The sequence below is a fragment of the Fringilla coelebs genome, assembly GCF_963513975.1.
Source record: "Fringilla coelebs genome assembly, chromosome: 3".
NCBI lineage: Eukaryota > Metazoa > Chordata > Aves > Passeriformes > Fringillidae > Fringilla > Fringilla coelebs.
Window position 1 is genome coordinate 62,967,980 of NC_140030.1, and position 24,123 is coordinate 62,992,102.

The window sequence follows — 24,123 nt, forward strand, 5'->3', positions numbered from 1 at the left end:
TCTGTTCTGTAGATTATTTTAGACATATATATATCCTGGTTTATGGGTTCCTTAGCTTCTGATAGGTGAAATCTCCAGGTTTTTAAAATAAAAACAAAAAAAAGAACAGTTGTTACGTTTCATGATATCATACATTCGCATAAGTAGTTGGTATAAAGATTTTACAAATTGTGCGAGTGGGACGATGTGAACTGTCAAAAAGGACAGAGAATATCTTTATTCAGACAAGAAGAACTTCTAGAGGCAGGAACTTCAAAAATGCCTCACCCAGAGACAAGCTTATATCTGCTAAAATGAGCTGAAAAACCAGGGACTACTAGAAACCTCAGCAGCTGACCTATGGCAGAAACCTTTTGAAGTAGCAAACATTAGGATAAATTGGAAAAGTTTATTGCTTCACACAAATCAACACTGCCTGGTGTTCCTACGATTTCTGCCACAATATAGCTTCAAAACCATATTAGCACTTGGGGAGAAAGTTTTTGTCCTGTATAGTGATGTTTGAACACGCACCTCTTTTTGTGGAGAATTCTGATTTCTCCATACTTTACTGCACAAATAAATAAAAGAAAGATATTTGGAGAACAGATGTGAAGAGTTTTTTTGGAAGTCTCTTTTTTTTTTTTTTCCAATTGATAACAGTGATGGGACAGATTCATATATGTAAGCACACAAGAAAGAAAACTTAACTTACCCATTCTGCAACGACATCATGCACTTTTGACACTGAGTTGGGGTTGGAACTAGAGACAACTATAGATATCCTGTAGAATAGCCCACCTGTCCATTAAAAACAGCATTATAATGTTAGAAACTGAGCAAATTTAGCTTTTTAATAATGAGATTTTAGCTTCATGATTAATATAAAAATTGTTCTGAACCCCAGATACAAGGCCACCTCACACTCTTGTTGGCATTTAATCTCTGAAATGAATAAGCCCTGCAGGTTTGGGCCCATTCTCACTAGTTCTGATGATTTTGACAAGAATTCCCTCCCCTTCCATATTTTCAGAGGCACTTGAAATGTGACATGGAAACTCACAGACAACATACATCTAATTAGTGTTTTGCATATGCCTCTAACGTGGTGTGTAAAATCAAGTTCATAACAGTGTCAGGAATTTTAAAAACTATTATAATTAATGAAGTCTGTAAACACAGATAAATTCTGCGCCTAGGCATATTGTTAAAATATTGTTTTATGTTCCAGAATTGAACCACTGCAGATTGGAGTTTAAATATTGTGAGAGCAAATAAAGCTCATCAATTAAATGTAGCAAGGTAACTGAGGACAGAATTAGGTGTGAGAAGGGATATAGAGCTCTTGTTTCCAAAGTACAGGCTTGCTCTGAGGCCTGGCAATGGCCAGACAGTAGAAGAACCCATATTAGCTTTACAAAACTGGCAGCTGAACAAACCATCTTTCAGTCACAAAATGTGTAACACTTGGCTTGGTGCAATTTTATATTCAGAAAACTGTTTTGAAATGGCACTGTGTAAATATAAATTCTCTTTAAGCTCATGAGTGGGTAGGCACCATTACAAGATTTCACATCTAATAAATAACATCAATTCATTTCATAGTTATGCTCTGTGTTAAAAGTCTGTACTTTCCACAAGCTTATTTTTTTTTTCATTAAGCTACTAAACATTCTGTAAGCTCTAGTTGGGTGAAAGTTCCCAGGATGTAGGGGAAGTTTAAGAACTTCTGGATCAGTTCACTTGCATTTATGTGCATTTGTGACATTGCTTGGTTTTGGGCTGTTACCAAGGGTGTGGGTCTTGATCACAGATACATGCATTTATATAATCTTATGTAAATCTTACAGAGACACTACATAGGACAGAGCAGGACATGACAATAATTATACAGAAATCCCTTTCTGTCTCAGATTAGAAAGGAACTGCTCTATCTTTTGGAATCTAAATAAAGGACCTTTTATTCTAAGTGGAGCAAATGTCATAATTTTACAACTTCATAGATAATTACTGTACAAGAGCTTGAAGTAAAAGCACCTGGAAAAAAATTTGATGTCAGTATTTTCCAATTTAAGAGTGCATGCATTGGTTACTATTCATGAAGTGGTTGGAGAATTGTTCTTTCTTTACAACATGAAATTAATTATATGAATATTAAGATTGCTAAAAAAATTCCTTTACAATAAAACAGTAAAGAAGATGGTTTACCAGACACCCTCTTTGGTAAGCTATGATTAAATTTTTGATATGAGCAGAATGAACTTTGTTTTGATTTATAGTCTTTTTTAACTCTCCTGAGGAGGCACACAAATTTGGTGCATAGTTTAATCTGAAAATGTGCTTCAGTTTATTACTACTGTAATAGTTTAAAAAAAATCACTAAAAATTATGTCTTTGGAAGTAGAAATTTGGACTTTGGGCAAATTGAAAACACTGGCAATACCTAGATGTCCTTTGTGTGTTTATATCTCTGTATAAAGACATATTCAATTTTAAATCTATGATGTACCTTTTATATGTGCCATACAGATACACACATACAGAAAGCGTGCATTAGAAACTCAAAAACTCATATGTAATTATATATCTAATTATAACCTTACTTAGATAATTATGTATAGTGGCAAAATCACCTTAATATAGGAATATGCAAAGTATTTTAAAAATCATACACAGTAACTACAAACTAGGCAATAGATTAAAAGATCTCCAACAGATGGTGACCCAAAGCATGTTTTAATGAGGCAAAAAAAAAGAACAAGAACTAATCTGCATTTTAAAATACTCTCAGGAGACTGTAAAGTAGATAGTAAAAACTAAAGCTTATTTATCCCTCTTCAAATTAAACAGCTGAAATCTCACTTCAAAATGCTGAATGAAAAGAAAAGATTATCAAATTGGTGAAAAGTAGCCAGAGAAAATTTGAAAAATAAAGGAAAAAATAGCCTGGAAAACAATGCTCCCTACACGCACCACCAACTACAAAAATATAATGATCGATCAAATGTGAGTATTTTTAAAAATTCTGTTAGGAAAACACTGAGTTTTATTATTCAAACACTGAGTTTTTAAAAAATCTTCTATTTTTGAAAGTGAAATTCTCAAAAATATGTCAGTAAAAAACATTCATATACTCTCAAACAATAGATTGTCATTGAATCATATAAAATAGATGGAAACCAGTATATTATCCTCACAGTCTCATGAGAGCTGTCTTAGAGAAGTACACAAATATGAGAAATCAGACATTAATGACATTTACTATCACTAATATGTTACAAATTCCCTTCTACTGTAATTATATTATTATTCCAAAACATCTTCATATGCTGAATGGTCCTACATCTAAAGGATGAAAGACAGCTACTTCTACATTCAGTCTACAAACTGAATATCTAATAGATAAGATGATCTGGGGTTTTCTCTACATCTAACTCAGCAGCTTGACATACTGTGCTGGAACTCAGGTCGACACAGGCAGCCCAGCTCAGTGAAGAAGTCACACAAACAAGGCAAAAGGACTGCAGCAGAGCTAATAAGTTGTTTCAGTGGTGGGTAAGAGGTGCTGTTTTGGCTTGTCCCAGATGGTAAATTGGCCAAGGAATAAGCATGGGCTGAAACTGATGATTCATGGTATGTCACAGAAGAAAGTGATGTTTGGATCTGCACGAGAGAGTGATGGATAGCTGCTGCAGTGCCTGTCAAGATGGTCTCTTTGTGCTGAATAAAAACTCTGCTATAGGAAGATGGCAAAGGTACCACATCATTCATTATTGCAGTTCTTGATAACTCCAGAACAGAAGAGAGATTTGCAAGATGTCCATAATCAGCATTTTCAAAACCCAAGGCATTAGCAGTAATGGTAGATATTGCTTCTCTGTTACTGCTAAAGGGTCCATACACCTCCCCCTCTGAATTCCATTCCGAAAGCCTCAGTATGTTTGTTGATGTCAGAACAGCAAAATCCCTTCTGCCTTTATCATTGTCAATGATTTCTTGTTCTACTGCCCAGAGAGAGTGTCTTGGACTGTCCGCTTGATTTTCAATGGAGTTCTGTCCTAAAACAGTTGGATAATTTCTTGGTGTTTCTGTTGTTGGCAAGTTTAACTCTTCTACATCCCACTGAGGGAGCAAGCTTGGAGAAATCGTATCAAGATGATCCTGAAAACTTTGTGGGAGTGGAGGTGTAGAATAGGTGTTAGGAGTTACACTGTCTCTGAATTCAGACTCTGAATGAAGAAATTGCCTTAATTCCAAAGACACTGGAAAAAAGTCAGAACTTGTTGAACTAATGCTTTTTAAAAAAGCATCTTTTTGAACTTCACTTCTCGGTTTATAAATGGTATTTGTTATAGTATCATTCTCCAGAAGACTTTGAGACTGCTGTGTTTTGTGTGTTCTTGTACTGCTTGTCAAACTCTTAACTCTCCAAGTAACCTGAGTCCCAGATGTACTGATCAAGGAAGGAGCTTGGCTATCCCTTGAACCAGAAGGCTGAGCTCCTGAATGTGTTGGAAAGACTGAAACAGGCTGATGCCTATTGTTTAGGAAAGCCATGCCAGTTTGATCATTTACTATGTCAGTTTGAATTTGCATGTGCAAACTATCTGCAGAGCTTTCAAGTACTTGATCAAAAGGGCTTACCTGTGCCCTTACAGAGGATTGAATGGAAGGTGCTACCAGGGAAGGAAAAGGAAAATAAAAATAAAATTCAGTGTTGGAAGTCACAGTTAGGTTTGCAAAGCTCATTGTTGACTGCAATTGTGATATTGACTGGCCATTACTTTCTGAAATTCTCTTTAAAATGCCTGGAATAAATGAACTAAAGATTTGTGTTTCCAAAGTGGATACATGACTAGAAAAATTAATTTCTTCAGCTCTGTGACCTAAAAATCTAATGGCAGATGTTTGTTCAGAGATACTGTCAGAGTTAGCATATAAACTAATGGACAGCAATCTCTCTGTTGGAGAAGAAAGCAGTTTATTGGGGAGCCAGAAATTTTCCGATGGCTCCCCAGAAAACACTTGAGATGCCTCTTTCAAATGATGGGAAACAGTCCAGAAATTCGCTCTTAAAGAGGGGGATATATCTACATATTTTGTTGGAAAATCCAAGTAATCTGAGTCCCAGGAGTCAGCAACTGGATTCATGTTCTCTGGCTTTAATATGGAAAAAGCTGATTCTTCATTTTCATTACTACCATGAAATGCATCCAAATTGTTCTCCAGTGCTCCATTTCTAAGGGTCTCACTTGGATTTTGAAAGTATAATGAATGCTGTAAATAATGAGACCAGTAATTACTACTTGATATAAATATGCTGTCACTTTTCAAATATGTGTCAGTCAACAGCTGTTGATAAACAGGCAGGGTTGTTACAACATGCTTAAATGCTGAGCTTGTCCAGCCTGGTTCTACCAGAAATGATGAAAATGTTAATAGTTCTCTGCTGTGTCCTTGGACTGAATTTGTCAGTTGGCTGTCATGCATAAATTTTGTGTATGATTTTTTTATGTTCTGAAAAAAACTTGTTGGTTTTGCATGCAGAATTTCCACAGAGGTTAAATTTGTAATGCCTCCTGAGTGATAGTCCTTAATGTGCACAGATTTTCTAAACAGAAATTCACTGTTTGCTAATAGTGTAGAAAACGTTTTCCTGTCAGCATTGCCTTCTATCATTTCCAGGTAAAAATTGTCAGGTGCCAAGTCTAGCAAATCAAACCTACTTTTTTGGAATGGTGGCTTCTCATCTGTGGGTGGTACCGACAAGCTAGAAAGAAAATGATGTCTGTCTTCTTGAATATCAGAGGCGATACGATGATGAAATACAGGCTCATTCCACCAGCTCACAGGCTCCAAGACATTGCCTGTATGCATGAAATTGTTTGTGTCGCTGTTGGAGGATGAAATCCACAGAGTTTCTTTTTCATGTTCATAAACAGTGCTGCCGCTGCTGCTGCTGCTAACAGGAGAGTGGAACGATGGCTCAGAGTCAGAAAGACGGAGCCAACTTGCCAAAGTCCTTGCTAGCTCTGCACTGGGATTTCTGCTGTGAAGAAGAGGAACTGCTGCACTCACAGGGGGCTCTGTAATTGCATCTGCTGCACCAGAAGTACCACGGAATGGACTTCCAGAATAATTAAAAATATTTTCATTTGGCATCTGATTCATTAGAGTATAATCTAGGTTGATGTTTTCTGTATAAGCAGACAAGGTTTTGTTGCTGGTCTCCTCAGAAGAAGCTGGTGTGGACAAAGTTGGAAGGAACAAGCTGTATGGGTTTTTTCTCTCTGGGTTATCATCTGCTGAATTTTTACTGAAATGCGGGGGCCTTTGCTTCACTGGCCAAATAATTGGGGTTGAGATAATTCCTATTGTTTTGATCCCTTCTATCTTAGATTCTTGCTGCCTCTGTGGTCGTGAATGGGAAAATTCAGGTGAATTTCTCTTCCTTCTGAAGATAACTGTAGCAGGAAGTCTGAATTCCTGCAGGTCTGTGTGTAGCAAGCCACATAGTTAATGGATTAAAGAAAATATATGTAACTTAACTCTTTGTTCTTGGTCTAAAAATCAACTTACCAAGAGTGGAAAATGATGCCCGTTAGCTGAGTTAAAGTTTAATTTGCTTTTACCATAAGTGAACTTGGCTTATTTTCATAGTCTTCCTACTTTTTCTTGGGACTTTCAAAGCTAGAGAAAGGACTTAATTGTCCATTTTTTTTTTTTTCATACTAATATTAATAAGATTTAGTTCATTCTGTCATTAAAAAAAAAACAGAGTTAACTGCTCATGGTGAACATTTGTGAGTGGCACCATAAAAAAGAAGCAAACACTACTTGGAAGAAATTTTCAGTATTTTCTTCTAAATTCTATAGCTTATTAAAACCAAACAGTCTGGATTCAGATAAAGTCTTTCACATTATGTACTGCCTGATTGCCAGTGTACAATAAATGCCTGCCAAGAGAAAAAATACTTCAAGAGTTTTAAATCCTACAGTAACAACTGATGGATTGGGAAAAAAAAACACCCAACCAAAAAAAAAGCAACCTAAAAACCAAACCACAAACCCCACCCAGATCCTAATTTATTTATGTGGAGTACACTGAAAAATAAATCTTAAAAAAATATACATTTAGGCCTGTGATGAAAATTGGCAAAATCTACCTCTGTGTTTAACAACCAGCTTTAACAAACTAATAAATATTTTAGCAGCACTTCACAAAATGATGCTCAGTCTTTTAGGAGACAGTGATATCACAGAATTTGAGAAAGCCTCAAAAGAAATCCTGGCTTTATTCCTGTGCTAATAATAGGTTCATTTACTACCTTATTTTTTCCCTTAATCTTTCTAAATGAAAAGTAAACGATATCTGATACTGTCAACATTTTCCCTAGTAAAGTCCGATCCAGCTCTTCTTTAAGTCAGTGGAAAGATTTCTGTTGACTCAGTGGAAGTGGCTTTGCTCCATAGGAATGGTTCCACTTGGCTCCTGCGCCTGAGGAACGGCGAGAGCTAGTGAGGAACAGACAATCCAAGCCTACTACCACCCTGGCTGCACAAGCAGGAGCCCCAGAATGTCTGACAATCTGCAGCCTTGAAACCCTTCGACAGTGCCGTGCTTTTTGGACCCTTTCAAAACATCCCTCTCCCTTCCCTTGTTCTTTGCATTGTTAAATGCAATGGGTGACACAAAGTTAGTCCCTTTCACAGAAGAGCCAGGTAAACACGGAACAAATAAACACCGAGTTTGGTTCTGTTCTCATTTACACCATTCTGACAAGGTCCAGAGATTTAATCCTGAGTTATTCAGTGTAAACGAGATCAGAACTGAGACGTGACCCTTGACATTATGATGGTAGGAAAAACACACCTTAAAATACAACAAATTTGCTTTAGACACAGTACAAGGAAAAATGTAACACAGGATTTCTTACCATTGTTTGGCTTATCGTTTCTATTAGTATCGGGCATGTTAGTGGTGACAGTGGGTGGTGTAGGAGTAGTAGCATTTACAGTAGCTGGTAATAAAGATGAGAAAGAGGTGAACTTGAATGAAATATGAATGTTAATAAGGTAAGACAAAATGGGAACAATGCATGACAATGTAAAATGAAACCATCTACACACAATGCCATAAATGTTAAAAAAACACATTATTTTTTTTTCGGTACAAAGTGATGAATAGATATGAACTGAGGCCCCAGTCCTGCAATCCTCACTTGCACTCACTTCAGTGGGAATTTTGCCAGTGTAAATTTTGCAGGATCAGTCCTGCACTCCTTTCATAAACTCAAAATCCTCTCATGAGAGCCTTGGTTCTGTGAAGACCAGAAAATGGGGAAGTTCTAAGATGCATGCACTTAGAATGCTGCTTGTGAAAAGAATCTTTGCCCCTCCTCAAAGACTGAATATGACAAACAATTGAGAAACTGAAACACCCATGTCAGGATTCAATTGAATTCCAAACAATGAAGAGAATTGAGATCAGGCTTGTAACAGGTGAAGTAAAATACCTATTTTGAAAGCTTTATGTAGAAACTCAGCTGTACTATTCCCATTGGCACCAACAGAAGTCATTCCACAAAATCAGCTGAACACTTTTTAAAATTAGGTGGAGGAGCCAAAACTGCAAATTTGCCCCACGATGGACTGGGAGGGTATATGTGCTAGAAGAATTCAAAGATCATGCCACTAAATTTTCAAATAATGGTTTGGAAAATAATTTAGTTTTGTTCAGTAACTCCCAGGGAATGCAAATCCATTCACTGATAGATTTTTTTCCTGAAAACCCTTATTTAAAATCTGAAGGTCGGTATGGTAATCTCCCAGTGTTACATGGCTTTGGAAGATTTTGGAAGAATCAACCGAGGAAGTTTAAGCAGCTATATTCTGGACAAGAAATCACATTTTTTTCTGTTTTGCTAAACTGATTAATCTAGTCTTTTGAGTCCAAAAGTCACAAACTTGTCACAGCTTAGGGAGCAGGTCCATGTTCAGGTTTTAAAAAAATTTAGGGAAAGAGAAAGAAAAGCTGGACATTGGAACAAACAGATTCTAACTGGGAAAGTGAACGTATAAAGTGACACCTTGAAATATAAAAAAAGCTCTTCCACGAAACTTCAGAGCTATACTGACTGAGGAATAATTTACAGGGCTTCTTACAGATTGTGTCATACAGCCAATGCTGCTAAAGGAGGCATCTAATGAGCAAAAATGTTTACTAAGCATAATGGAGAAATCAGTTCTTTCATCAGACATAGCTGACATAACCTGGCATCCACAAACTATTTTACTGTTGTTATTGCACAACACCCAACAAGCAAAGGAATCCAAACTGGCCTCTCAGTTTAGACAAAGTCTGTGGTATTGACAGAAATAGACAGACATATTTTTATGATTTTCATTATTTTGGCAATAATTAGGATGGTGCTGAGTGGGATAAATCTGATTTGGCAAAATGACCAACTGAATACAAGGGACACTTTACCAAATACTTTTTAGAGAAGGAAAGAGTATTACCTTCATGAAAATACTCATAGTCTTTATTGAAGTCTTTATTGATGGTCTAAGAAGTTACAAAGGCAAGTTTGAAAGGCAGCATCTTTTATCAGAGGCAATATCTACCAGACAAGTTAATCAAGCTGGGACAAAGGATGAGGTTTTTAGCAAAGCAGGCTTGTTCAGCTGAAAATGTGTCCATTTCTGTAGCCATATTCACTGATGTTATGAAAGATATTTTCTCCCTCCCTTCCCTGCCATTTTAATGGAAGAAAACACTCAGAGATCTTCCAAAAGAATGGACAAAGATATTTATACAGTGATAACCTTTACATATAAAAAGACTAATACTGAATGAGTTTGGATGCCTCATTTACCCAAACTATTTGAGTTGCAGTATTTAGATCGTACTCTGCTTTGTGAATATGATGCCTGAAAATGACTGTTTAAAATCTGATTATGGACATTAATGGCTTTTCACTTTCCCCATGGAGACCAGTACAATATGCTCCTGAACCAAATTTACCTCAGGAAAATGTGGGACAAGTACACTGAAAACTGCCATAGATCTCTTACTTGCTTTCCAAGTAGAGTGCATTTCCCCTTTTATTTTTAAGCCAAATCTGATTTACTTAAAAATATTGGTTGTAAAAGAGTTCTGAGACTTCTTGTTCTCCTCTTATATTTTATTTTCTTCGGTCTCTTTCTTCCACCATTCAGCTGGAAAGAGTTTATAAAGCTAGATATTTTTGGTGCAGTTGCTGCTGTAATTAAAGTTTAACATAGCATGCCAACGCATTGTAAGGCCGGGGTTCATGTAGGCATCGTGGAAATGGGTTAATGTTTTATGGAACTCCAGCATCTGAGCAGAATAGTACAAATTAACCATCCTTGCATGCCCACTGATTCATGTGAAATAGAAATCTGTTGGGTTCACCTACTGCTTCCATTCATTTTAAAGGTCCATCTGACCTTTAAAAACACTTAGTGAATTTTCATATGTGGTCATTTTTACATTATTACTCCATCACTAAGTGTCACAGCATGGGTTTCTTTCTCTAAAAGCTGCTGAATTTTGCAGTCTGATGGTAACTATTTTATACCTGCTAAAATATCTTATTGAAAAAAAAACCCTGAATAAAAGCTAGATCCTTTATTTACATGTGTTCTTTTTTTTTTTTTTTTTTTTTAGAGGTTTACCTACTACTTATACTGGTTAATATTTTACTGTGAAAATGTGCAGGAGGAAAAGAGGTGGAGAAAGAAATGAAAGCAGTCAGTTAATTCAGCTTTGACATAATTGAGACTATTTGGAAAATGTATTATCAAGGGAGTGATCACATTTTTTCCACATATTGTACGAACAGGACACCCACAGACTTGATGAGACTAAAGAATTCCTTTCCTCGCTATTTTTTTATTGCCGCTCACCCTTTTATAAACGATAATAAAAAAGAAATGGAATAGAACCCCGAGGCAAATAAAGATTTCCCAAAGATGAAACTGTGAAAAGGATCTGGGTTTCTTACCTTGGCAAAGGCTTCCTAGGTTTGCACAACTGGTTGGTTCAATTGAAGAAGAGGGAATAAGATATGAGCCTTTAAAAGGAGAAATCAAATAATTTAGAAAGGGTTAGTTACTGGGCCTAAAACACATTATATCACACAGTGACACATTCCTCTTCCTAATTTCTCTCAGTGGCAAAACTGACACTGCCATTTGCCTATAAGGCTTACAAGGTTTCAGTTTCTGTGGCAGCTCAGGAATCCTTGAAAACCCTGCTGACTCGCCAGTTAAGAGTCACTCACGTATCCTCCCGTGGTTTTCTCAGCTTTCACTGAATAACATCACATTAAAGGAATGCAGCTTGTGTGTGCTCTGTGAAATGGGTTTAAGCAAAGGGGTCAGTGTGGCCACGGGATTTTTGTGATTTTCACAACAACGTGTGCCTTGGAGGAGCGACCACGCTCTGCTGCCGCAGCACAGGCTACCCAGCACACACTTGTGAGTAATCTGCCTGGGACAGACACCAGCCAGATAAAAGGTGATTAAACTTGCTCCTCTGCCCAGGGCAAGGGTGTGATTAATATGCTGGTATGCATGACTTATAAACAGACAATGTTATAAGTCTGTACCTCTACGGAATTACTCATAACAACAATCATTACACTTTGATGATCTGGAGACAAAACCAAGGCACCTAAGAATGGCTACAGAAAAAGAACTGGTGCAACTGCATTAATTACACTTCACGTATCCCAGAGGTTCAGCTGCAGATACAGCTGCCTTTGCACACTGTGGTGAACACAATGGGACCATAGAGCTCTGGCAAAATGTGAACCCATTGGGAGTTTTGCCCTTTTGGCTTTTGTTCTATCCACTTCAGAATCATATTGAGTCAATGAGGTTCTCTCATGAAACACACTATCCTTCTGCAAAATTAAATAGCCACCACCCATCAGCTTGTAATGGTAGCTAAGAAAATATTTCCTATGATGCAAGAACAAATGAAGCGTGGAGCTCTGACACAGAAACTGCATCATGACAGATACCACTACATGTGTTGGCAACAAATATAGGGTGCAAGTAAAACAAATCCTCAACAAATATTAAATCTCACTGATTTTTTTTTTTTAATGGATTAAGAGATAGAGGCAAATTCACTTTCTTGGTATAATTCTTATGAACTCCAGGAAGGATAAGTGAGTGTACTATCCCCTGCACGTGGTGGGTTTTTTCTCCCAAAATAAATTTGTTAATATTAAACAGTCAATATCAAAACCTACTCTGTTTCACCCCCGTTGTGTAACATGGAAAGATGACCTGGGAGTTGGCTGGAAATAACTGTGGGTGTTCATATTTTCTTCACTGAGTATTTTAAACAAGATTATGATTTTATTTGGTGAAACTTAAAAAAAAAATCAAATCCAAATTTACAAAACATTTAAGTCAGAAGACTACTGCATTGATTTTGCATGGCAAGCGTTTGGCAGCCCAGGGGGTTACAGGGGCAGTTCTCTGAGAAGCCTCTCACAGAAGCTTTCCCTATGTCCAATGGAGCCAATGCCAGCTCCAAGATGGATGTGCTGGCCAAAGCCAAGCCTGCAGGCAGCAATGGCAGCGTCTCTGGGATAATGGATTTTAAAAGGGGGAAAAGTTACTGCACAGCGGCAATTGTAGCCAAGAGAGGAGTAAGAATTTGTGAGAGCAAAATCCTGCAGACACAGGGCCAGTGAGGAAGGAGGGCAGGAGGTGCTGCAGGTGCCCGAGCGCAGATTCCCCTGCAGCCCGCGGGGCAGACCCTGGGGAAGCAGCTGTGCCCCTGCAGCCATGGAGGTCATGGTGGAGCAGAGATCCACCTGCAGCCCCTGCCAGAGCAGGGGGATGCCTGAAGGTGGCTGTTGCTCCATGGAAAACTGGCACTGGAGAAAACTCCTGGCAGGAGCTGTGGACCCATGAAACAGGAGCCCATTCTGGAGCAATTTGCTGACAGGATTTGTGACCCCATGAACCTGTATTACAGACACATGGTGTGACACATCTCACTTCAAATGTCTAAAACTCAGACATGCGTATCTGGTTGTCATGCTAGACTTTATAGCCAGTGGAGAGGAACAGGCACTCCCACAGCAAAAGAACTTTGCACTGAGACATCTTTTCCAGCATGAGATGCACTGACCTGTGGGATAGCCTTTTTGATTCCACTATTCATAAACAGCACTGAGGGCAATTATCTCCTGAAACATTGGCCAGCTGCCTAAGGCAGACACATCCCACACTGAGTTAGATCTGAGAGCAAAATTAAGGATTCCTTTGGCCTTTGGGAATGAAGAACCCATGAAATGCACATGAAAAAATAAACAATTGCAGGCATGGACAGATATGTGGCCATGTTACCCTTAAAATGAGTGGATCCTATCCTGCTATAGCTGTAGCCAGTGCAGGCTTCAGAATCAGAACCAGAAGTTGATTAAATGTTCCTCAGTTTGCCGGCACTGAACTCTGAACTGGTGGGCAATAGCCATACTTCTATCATTACCTAGGGTACTTGTTTTAAAATAAATCTGGATACCTAGGCTGTGCATGCATACCTTTACATGCAATCTGCACAAAGGTATGGCAATAAAAACAGAATTCTGTCAAGTCTTATGCAAACACCCCACCACAACTGCACAGCTGCGAAAACATTAGTCTAAGGAATAAACTAATAAAAGATAAAACTCTGAAAAGATTATCTGAATCAATTTGCCGGTGTTTTATGCCCCATAAATCTACTTGTAAAAGCTTTGTCTGAGAAACTATAAAAATAATACCCCTTGAAAATGTAAGCACTGTTCAGGCAAAGAGATGTTGAGATCACTGCTAAATGCTTGGTTTGCTTTTTTTTAAGTTACAGGCCACTTCCTGGTGAAGCATTATTGGAGCTGTGTGAAAAACTCTTTTCTGCATAAATCCTTTCACTGCTGTTAAATGAAGCTTAATCAGAGTCAGCTCCCCAATGTCAGTGGTTTATTCATGGTTGATAGCCTGACTCATCAACTCTCCTGTTGAAGGCTGATTTTACAAAGAAGGCTTTTACTTGAGAGGAGGAAGGGAAGACAATTCTGACAATTTCATCTCTGGGATTAGTAATGATCTTTGAAATGGCACTGCACCCAGAATTTTCTTTTAGGAATACTATGGCTCAGGGAAGCCTGTATCACAGAGGGCGATTTCAGTCAAGGAAAGAAAAAGAAAAAGACTGGCTAGTGAGTCAGTTTCCTCATAGGCTTATTTAGAGGCAACAACAATGTTTATATGTAGATACAATTTAAATTACTTGAGTAGATGCTGGCCCTAAAGTAGGAACACTAATATACTTTTTCTAAAACAATGTTCTGCTGCAGGAAAACTATTGATAATTCACATCCCAGGGAATAAGGTTGTGGAATGAAAAAAATTCTATCTACAATATCACAGCTGTGATATTATATTTGTGTCTTAGGATTGTACAGTCTTTAGCAGAAAGAAGAACAAGACTCCTACTCCAGTCAAAATTAAATGAGATTGCAGCTTTTACAGAGAGAGGTTGTTTGGTAAAAGTGTTATGGTACCTCATGTTGCTGTTACATCATGGTGTAACAGAGTAAGAAGAGTACTATTTTCTGGTAAGTAATTCTCTATCAGATCAGTTTATACTGATGAAATAGACACAACTATTTTTTGCCAAAAAAAAAAAAGTTTTTGTCCAGAAAAAATGTTTTTGCTCATCACTCATGGTCAGATCAGCCTTTTCTTTGTTCTGGTAGAAAAGCAAAGGTACCTAGTTGCTTGGGGTTTCATTCAGGTGTTGATTAATTTTTCTTAGCAGAGGCATGTTGAAATCTTTCTTAGTAGTTCTAACTGTGAATGAGTATCCCACACTTTGATATGAGGACAATAAAGCAAGCAAAGCAGCTTTTTTAGCCACCTTAATCCCTCAAGAACTACTAGATACAGAAACTAGAATGCCTTAGTGATGACAGCTTCTCTTCTAAACTAAGGATTCTCAGAATGCTGACAGATGCTCTGTCAAATATACAAAAAATACTCCAGGACATTTATGTGAATCAAGTGTCCGGGCCATAAAATGAGAATAGGTTGGTAAATGTATTGAAATTTATCTTCTGGAATAATCTACAGGAAAAAACACCTTCAGTAAGTACCAGTTAAAAAAAGGACTGATAATATGTCATCATGAAGAAAAAATCTTATGATTTTTATCTCAAGCTCTTGCTTTCTGTCCACCTCTTCTAATTTAATATTTTATTCTAGTTTTCTGTCACCTATGCATTGCTTTTGTCAACGCTTTTGCTGGCTCTGCATGTACAGCACGAGGCTGGCATGGGCTCCTCTGGCTAATCAAAGGGCCAAAGGGCAGGTACAAAAACATTTAGTAATTAATTAGCTACCATACATTTTTTTCTCCAGAGACCACAGTAATCTTATTTGAGGCTAGTAGGTACTTGCCATTATTCCGCTATTGTATGAATTAATACGGAGTGTTTAGGAAATCTTTGATCTACAGATCATTTCAAGCAGCAACTCAATAAACTTAGGGGACTTGTCCTTTTCCTTTGAGGAATCAACTCCATAACCTTTCAAAGCCTCTGTTTAAGATAAGTGGTGAGCTAAACTCTAATAAAGGTAAGACCTCCCTATTTTTCTTTCATGGGAATGCTCTAATTTTTTCCATCTTGGTATGTGGCATGTTCAGCACAATACAGAAGTGTGTGGGGGGGGGGGGGAATAAGCAAAAAAGTTTTGGCAAGGCATACTCACCACAACTCAAATTGTTTTCTGCTTTCAGCGCTGAAGTTGGAATACTCCAGAATTCATTTTCCCAGTCTACAATGTTTCCTTTCACATCGCAGCTGAGGTTGGCCAGCGTTTGCGCATTCATGGTGAAATTCCAGAGGCGGAAGTTGTAAATGTCCCCATTTAGAGAGCTCACTTCATTGCTGTTAGAGCCCAGCACCAGCCTCCCATTTCCAGGGATAACTTTGTTAAAGATCTCTGGACAGTCCACCACATGATAGGTGTTTTTGGCATATATACCTACAGTGCCCGAGAAGCTGTCCCATACAACACACAGCTGTTGAAAGGTTCCTGTGAAAAACTCTGCATTTCGGGGCAGTGCATTCTTAAGGATGCACTGTGTGCCTGAGATGGACAGAAAATGGCCTTTTGTGGTCTTCCCGAAGCTGAAGAGCTCTCTCAACAATGCATCAGTGTAGGAGAAAACCTTCCAGTCGTCGTTGTCATCGCTGCTGCCCTTGGTTGCTTCAAAGCACAGTGTAAACTGTCTGAGCTCTGGCACTGACACGGTCTCTGCCACAGACACAGCATCGATGTCAGGAACCTGGGGAATGATGACCTTCTGATTCCTCAGAGACACAGCAACTAGAACCAAGAGCAGATATGTAAACTATCAAAAAAAAATTCATCATGTAGGAATAAAGGCAGACTGGCAGCAGGGGTTAAAGTAACATTCATTAAATCAAACATTCATCAGGTCGTTTTTATCACTGTAGCACACCAGCAGCACACACCAAGGGGAATTTGACTTGGGAGGGAACTCAGCTGAAAATATGCAGCGATCCTTTCAATGTCACAGAGAATGCCGTGTGACACCCAGCTAACAACCCGCCCCTAAACTGTGTTAAGGGCAATATTAGGACATATTACCTACTGACCTCCAACTGTGCTTCAGCTCACTTAATAAAAATTACTTCTCATTCATCTAGTAATGATGCATTAAGCAATGGAATAAACCAGCTATTTGAAAAACACAGTATGACACGCTTTTAAGATATATATTTTAATTACTTGTCTGCAGGATAGCATTACACCAGTGAAGTTCGGGCCTTCCTTCTTTTAAATATCGCAATAGAAGAAAGGCCCCATTACATTCCTTGGCAAATTGAAGCCTTTTGTTGCTGAATTCAGCTAATGGGTATTTCTGCACAGCATTAGGCATCTTCTCATTTTCTCCCCAGCAGCTTTCTGGTTGAATACTGCAATTGTGTGCTCATAAATATTTCTATCCAAGCTGTTCCCTATTTACTAACAGTTGGGTCAGCAGTTTTGGACTTTGCACAAGTATCTAGAAATTTCTAGTCCTACAGCAATTTATATATTGCTGGAAGGGTATTTAGGCAGAATTGCTTTAATTGCTGTTAAGTATGCTCTTTTGCATGGACAAAATAACAACCACTAAAGGAGAAAGTATCACATGACACATACTTTTTCTTCATGAGTACATGAATGAAAATTCTGTTCACTATATTTCAGAGAACATTATTTTTCAAAAGAGAATGTTAATATGCTCAGTCTTATTGTCACATTTATGGCAGCACAATTCTTACAGCAAATTTCTCCACAGAAAAGTTTCCGACTGCCATTCATGCAAAGGTGTCTGGTACAGATTGCAGCAACCCTCGGTTTTACTTCTGGCTCCTCAGGTCTGCCTCAGACCCGTATCTCCTGCAAATGTCTGCTACCTCTTACACATTTCCACAGTGTATATGCTGGAAATGAAAGTGTTTCTTGCAGAACATGAAGAATAACTGCCACAGTAGTTAATTCCCAGTCCCCTCTGGGATTTATCAGTGATGTCACAACACTAATTACTACACCTATTCTCTTCTCAGATTGAAATAAAACCCTTTCAAACATGAAAGTGTGAGACCTGAGGGAAGGATGACTGTCACACCATACCCAGGAAAAGACACAGACACATGGTGTCTAAGGATTCTGTGTTGTCTGTGGTGCTGCAAATTCCCTTTGCCAGCTGCTTGCAAAGACTCTGAGCTCCAAACTACCATATTTGGATATACACAAAAACATAATTTGACCAATCTATTACATAGTAAAATAACATAAAGCATTGCACATTATCTGCCAACCCAGCAACTGCATAATAGGAGGGAAGAGAGAAAAATACTGGGCTTTTATAGTTACTGGATTTACTTCATAGATTTATTTTTCTTCCCAAGGGAAAAAGCATGCTGTAACAATTTTATAGATAGAAAATGCGTTCAACTCTCCATTGAAAACAGGGGCATTTTTTTAGCGGGTTAATTATACTGTAAGCTCCTTTACGTAACATGGAAAGTGTTCCAGAAGAAGCGTAAGGATTCAAGACTTGAAAAAGAAGCAAAAAAGAAACGTAAGGATTCAAGGCTCAAAACAGCTTATTCACATGAGCACTACCCAGACCAGGTGGTCAGAAAAGTTATGGACCACCTGGTCACATTTAAACAGTACAGAAAGAGAAATAAATGGGAAGGACTTTGCTCCCATACTGAAGAAGTCTACTCAGGTTTCCTGTATTCATTGTACAGATTTAATCACTGGCAGCTTCTCCATACACTGAAAAGACAAAACTGCCAGGTATTTTGTCCACATGGAGAAAACTGAATCCTGTCATCAATATTAAATGCAGATCTCTTTCCTGGTTGCTGTTGCACAGTCAGTCATCACATCGATGAATTTAAATGTTAGCATCAGAGAAACTGGTTATTCTCTGAGGAAGAATATATATATATTCTTGGAATATTCATCCAGGTGTTTCAGAATGCTTTCAGAATAATGCTAAATTTTTTCTTTTAGGAAGATCCTGAGATTAGCTCAGCTGGTTAGAGGATGGTGCGAATAATTCCAGGGTTGTGGGTTTGATCCCTGTATGGGCCATTCACACGATAGCTGGACTTGATGATCCTTCTGGGTCCCTTCCAACTCAGACTGTTCTGTGATATCTGGATTACAGTGGGCATGGGGTTTTTAACACATTTTTGTATGAAGAATGTACAAACATCTACCTTACTTGCATCTCACATCTCATATGACCCTTCACACATAAGCAAGCCAGGAATCCCGGCTCTGTTTTATAATCCCTTGCAGGGAACACTGTCTCCTGACAGCTGATGGGCTTTTCAGCATAGTTTGGTGCTTAAAAGGTGCCTTCTGCTGTTTTTAGCTCCCCAGCTTTCATCTTCCCTCTCTCTGAGGCTGAAAGAAATGTGTCAAACTCTAATGAGGTCTGCAAGTGTCCACATACAAAGGATGTTTGGGGCTGTATTGTTCCTACCTCAGTGAACTGTGCCTTTAATTTGGGCTACTGCAGTCCTGCTGAACTGTACACTAAATTGTCTCAAGCATTTTGGTACTAACACAGGTCTGTTGGCTCTCCTTCCTCCCCTTTTGGTGACTGACTTTTACTTACTGCTGGAGTTATTACTTACAGTTAAGTGCTACTAGGAAATTATTTACCATGACAGCTCTTCAGCTGGTGTAAATTGAGATAATTCCCCTAAGACTGGCAAAGCTAGATTGGTTTACTGCAGCTGAGGATATGGCCTGTCCATCTGCTATTGGTGTGCTGCAGGAGGTGGCAGGCAGGAAACAAACATTTGTGTGGGTGGCCAATTTGATATGGACAACAAGACTCTGGAAAACTCAGTTTGAAACTTAAATAAAACTGAGCAGTCACACAAAAGTTGTTCTATTCCCCAACTAATTTTCTCCCAAAATTCACTCTCTTATGTCTGTCTTCCCCCACATGTATTTTGTCTTGTATACATACTGCACATCAGGATGTTTGTATCACTAATGTCTTTTTAAACTTCATTTCTAGATAGCAAATTGTGTCTTTGAATGGCTTTATACTTTCCAATTTTCCATTACTTTCTGAAATTCAAAGTGGAACAAACAAATTAATTTTATTATTATATATAAAATATAATTTCTTAGAAATGGAAAAAATATAACAGCATTCCCCTAGTTCTGGGGAAAATTAATGCTTTTGCTGCCATGTCACATTTTTAGTAGTTTAAGATGGTGTCAGCTTGAACTACAAGCTTTGAAACTTCATGTGAAGTGAGGGGGTGTGCAATTTTTCACATGACGTGAAGTCGAGGGGCGTGCAATCTTTTGGATGGCTTTGGGAACTCTTTGCAAGCATAGCAGAGCACACAGGATCTGCCATGTGGATGCATTGCCATTTCAGTGTGTGTGCACACTGATGTGTTATTTTCCACATGCTTTTATAACTTGAAAGGAAAGCAGTACATTATGACCCCTTTTCCCAGACCTGTTTCTGTATCCATTTCCAGGTTAAGTTTTACTATGATCTTTGTCAGTAACTATGTTCTGAAAGTAACACAATTGCACAACTGTGAGCAATAAGTAGAATGTAGTTACAATTTGCCCTAGAAGAATGCAGACAGCTCTGCCAGCATCCACAGTCAAAATCAGGATGTGAGGTCAAAGTTACACATTTGGAGTAATGAAACCAAATGAAGGCAGTCTCACCTGGGTGCTTAACAGCAAGCCTTAACACAGAGCTTCTGAACTAATATCTATGTGAAACATTAAAATATAAGCCACTGGTGAAGGTCTTTGATGCTTTTACTGGCACTGGAGAATAGCCTTCTTTTTCAACATAAAAGGCTATCTTTCAAGACCATTCAATTTTGATGGTGCTATCCATGAGCATAAGGTGCTACTCAATTTGGAGGTAATACTCCTGCTACCATTACAATACATTACTCTAGGTATGTATGCACAAAGGGTTCTCTGCCTATGTTTGTAGACCTTTTCTCTCCTCATTAAACACAGGTGAGGTCAACATTGTATCTCTTAATTCCAATTGTAACTCATCACTTACAGTGATACATAAACATTAAAATAATAAATATTTTGCATAATCTCACTGCATATTATTTCTTATGATCCACTTGATTTTACAACTTCTTACAATACAGCAACATTTTTGTTAATTTCAAATAGAGAAGCCTTTCAGAAAATTTGCTTTGACTTTCATAAGAAAACAGGTGCTCCTACAATTATTGCTACATTATTTTGTCAGTATGAAAGGACCTCAGTAGAGGGAAGTATTTTCAGCTTCTCTGTGATGTTACCTTTTTTATTTTCAGGACTGCACACAGATTTCGATGACATAATCATGTCTACTTTTGTCTTTTGATTCCTGGGACTTACTATCTTAATTATTTTAAAATATATGAAATGTGTAATAAATTTTCTTAAATAATCATGAGGAACATGTGCTTGTGCCTGAAAAGACAACTGCCAAACTTCCCTGCTCTTTTTACAGGAAGACAACCTGCAGAACATAACAATCATATAAAGGCTAAATGCAATACTAGGGCTCAGTGTAAGGTGTGCAACCACTACAAAAAGAAAGTCTACTGAGAGCATGCAACTGGAAACCATAACCCTGAAGTGGAATGAACAGTGAGGGCCTGTCAGTGACTGTCCTAATGCCCTTCTCTACCTCACTGCCCTTTACTGTCTGGTTTATCCTAATTAATGCTCCAACCAGAAATTATTCGTACTCTTATCTTCTAGGGAAAAAAGCATAAGTGTCTTTTTAAAACCTTTAAAACCATTGTTACATATTTAGGGAAGGGACAGAAAGGTCAAGGAACTGGGATGACAGGTGGCCATTTTGCAACGCCAGCTTATCCCAGGGAGTTTGTTCCAGAGGCTGGATGAACTCTGAGACGTTCTGCTTTCTGCACAAACTTCTCCTCACTGCTGGGAGTTACACTGGGCTACAGATCCAGGCTGATCTTTCTGGCTCAACTAAGTTGCCTCTCATGCTCTCCTTTAAGTTTCTATGTCCCTCTGCAGGTGTGCTGACCTGAAAGGCACCTATCCTGCTTCCAAATCCTCCAGCATAAATTGGCAGGGAGAGAACTGTTAGGCCTAAAATCTTTGCATGTGAAAAGTTTTTCTAACACACTTCTTGTCATGTCCTGGAATAAAATAATTTTGATCCAAAGAAAAATAAATTAGCTAATAAAAGATACAAGATAACGCTGTGAAGTGTAGCCTCACCCATTCATTCTCTTCTTATGGAGGACTTGATTCCTTTGGGAAGTCATTCTAATCCTTATAGGACATTTCCTTATAACATCTATAATGGGATTAAATGCTTTGGACTTACTTACTTCGTATATAGCTGGCATTAAAACCTTTCTTTTGGATACTGAAGTCGCTTTTAAATGACACAATCATTTCATTTCCGGTAGAATTATAGGATAATCCTTTGGCAGTGATGCCACAAAGGTTCATTGGGCTTTCTCCATTGTCTAATGTCAGTGAATCATAAATGCAGCCCGGAGCTTCTTCAATGTCGAAATCAATAAATGTTAGCTGTATGATAAATCCATGAGGCGCTCGGATAATCCACTTGCATGCTTGGCTGTTGGGATAGTCACTGGGGAAGCATGGCGAAGTGAAAACTCCAGAGGGGTCAGTTAGCACAGTCCTACAGTCATAGCATCCATGAGCTGACAATGAAAACAGAGAAAAGCTGGAGGTCAGGCAGAGACATAACTTAAGAGTAAAGTAACCATCAACACAAGAACTAAATGTATGTCTATACAGAAAAATAGAGATGGGAGGAAGAAAGGCAGAAAAAGGCCTTGTTTCTGGTGAGGAAAATGTTGAAGGAATAGCATAGGAAAAGCATATTTTATGTAAGAAATCCTATAGCAAAGAATATAATTTATATTGCTAAACAATAAATTTGTACACATTTTATATATATATATATTTACCAGATATATTGGCCTGATAAAGGCAAAATGAAAGCAATGTTTTTCAATTCAGAAAGGCCAATTGTAAAACTGCAACTTCTAAAAAGATGACTGGCATCATTCACATTTTTTGGCTGCTGGTCTGACTGTAGGTTATCCCAACAGCTCTATGACATGCTGTTATTTCCAGAGAAGTGTCCCTGGAAAGGCGCAGCACAAGAGTTGGGCTGAAGAGCAGCAGAAGCAGCAGTCCCTGAAGTTAGTCATCTGCATTTCCAGCTGATGCATTCCACACCACCCAGAAGGGTAGCAGTGAGCTACTGGCTTTAGAATCAACAGTAAATTACTGTGTCCTTCCCATGCTGACTCAGCTCCATTGACATATTTGTGGCAGTCAGGCTTTAAGAAATTCTTACCCTGTTTGTCATTCTCCTTTGCTCACCTGCTGTGTTTACCCATGAGAATTTCAAGCCCAGTTAGTGCCCAGGGTTGCATTTCTTGTTTGGTTAACATTTGCTCATTTATCATATATTTACTTAGTGTATTATATGATATAATTACCACGAACTGCCTGCTGCTGAAATCTGTAACAGTTTGCCAAAGCAGCACTGAACAAAATAGGTGGCAGCTGAATATCACCAAGAGATAACCAAAGAAACTAACTGGCCCATTTATGCTGAATTACTTTGCAATCATTTCATCAAGCCACAACCCCGTGTCAAATCCTACAAGGATGAAAAAACATTAATTATTAGTTGCTCAAACCAAAAACAACCTAAAAAAGTTGCTGCGTGTAAATTACATACAGAAAAGTTACAAAATAGGAACAAATGCAACTAATTCCTCCAAAGAGCCAATTGAGAGGTATATTTTACATAGTTTTTGTAATTTTTATTTGCAAAGCATGAATTCATATGGCCCCAATGAAGTAAAGAGACTGTTGGGCTCTCAGAGCCAAATGCAGGCTGGTTACGCTAGGAAAGCTCAGTGAGACACTTCTTTGTTCAAGCGAGAAAAAAATATTGTCTGACAGATTTACAGGTAGCAGTGGAAAACAGTGGTGCTCCTGGAATTTGAAAACTTGACCTGTGAAGTACAAACAAAAGCCTGCCCATTTTTAATTTCCCTGCAAATCTTTACAGTCAGAGGACTATGCTCACCTGCACTGGTGTTCCATTTATTAACCAGAGAGGGAATATTTACTTATTAGTGATCATAAATCCTGCAGTTGTACAAACAGATGACAGCTTCATCCAGTGGATTTTGCACAGATAGGTATCAGCTTTCAGAGAGGCACCTTGGACTGAGAGGAGGAGGAGCAGGAAAAGCATGCTGTGTGCCCCTGCAGGCTGTCTCCCAGTCCAGGGTAAGTGAGCCCGCACAGGGCAGAGCCCCTGTCAGACTGCTCTGGCTGGAGCTGTCTCCAGCTGGAAGGCTCTGTGACCCAGGATCCTGATTGCCAGGATGAGGGCTTTCAGGGGCTGGGGATCTGGCAGCACACCTTACTCACTCTCCTTCTCATTCCTGCCAGAGAAACAAATGACACAGAGCTCTCTGG

At 38.5% G+C, this 24,123-nt stretch overlaps 1 protein-coding gene across 3 annotated transcripts in view; it reads right to left on the reverse strand.

The window, feature by feature from the left end:
* ADGRG6 (adhesion G protein-coupled receptor G6) overlaps positions 1 to 24,123 on the reverse strand; it is a 110,647-nt gene that overhangs the window by 45,991 nt on the left and 40,533 nt on the right. For all 3 annotated transcript variants that reach the window (XM_084201913.1, XM_084201914.1, XM_084201915.1), the window contains exons 3-6: positions 21,975 to 22,316; positions 15,781 to 16,401; positions 11,010 to 11,078; positions 695 to 780 (exon numbers count right to left, since the gene is read on the reverse strand). In XM_084201913.1, coding sequence (XP_084058039.1) covers positions 695 to 780; positions 11,010 to 11,078; positions 15,781 to 16,401; positions 21,975 to 22,316 — 1,118 coding nt within the window. The remainder of the gene's footprint in view (positions 1 to 694; positions 781 to 11,009; positions 11,079 to 15,780; positions 16,402 to 21,974; positions 22,317 to 24,123) is intronic.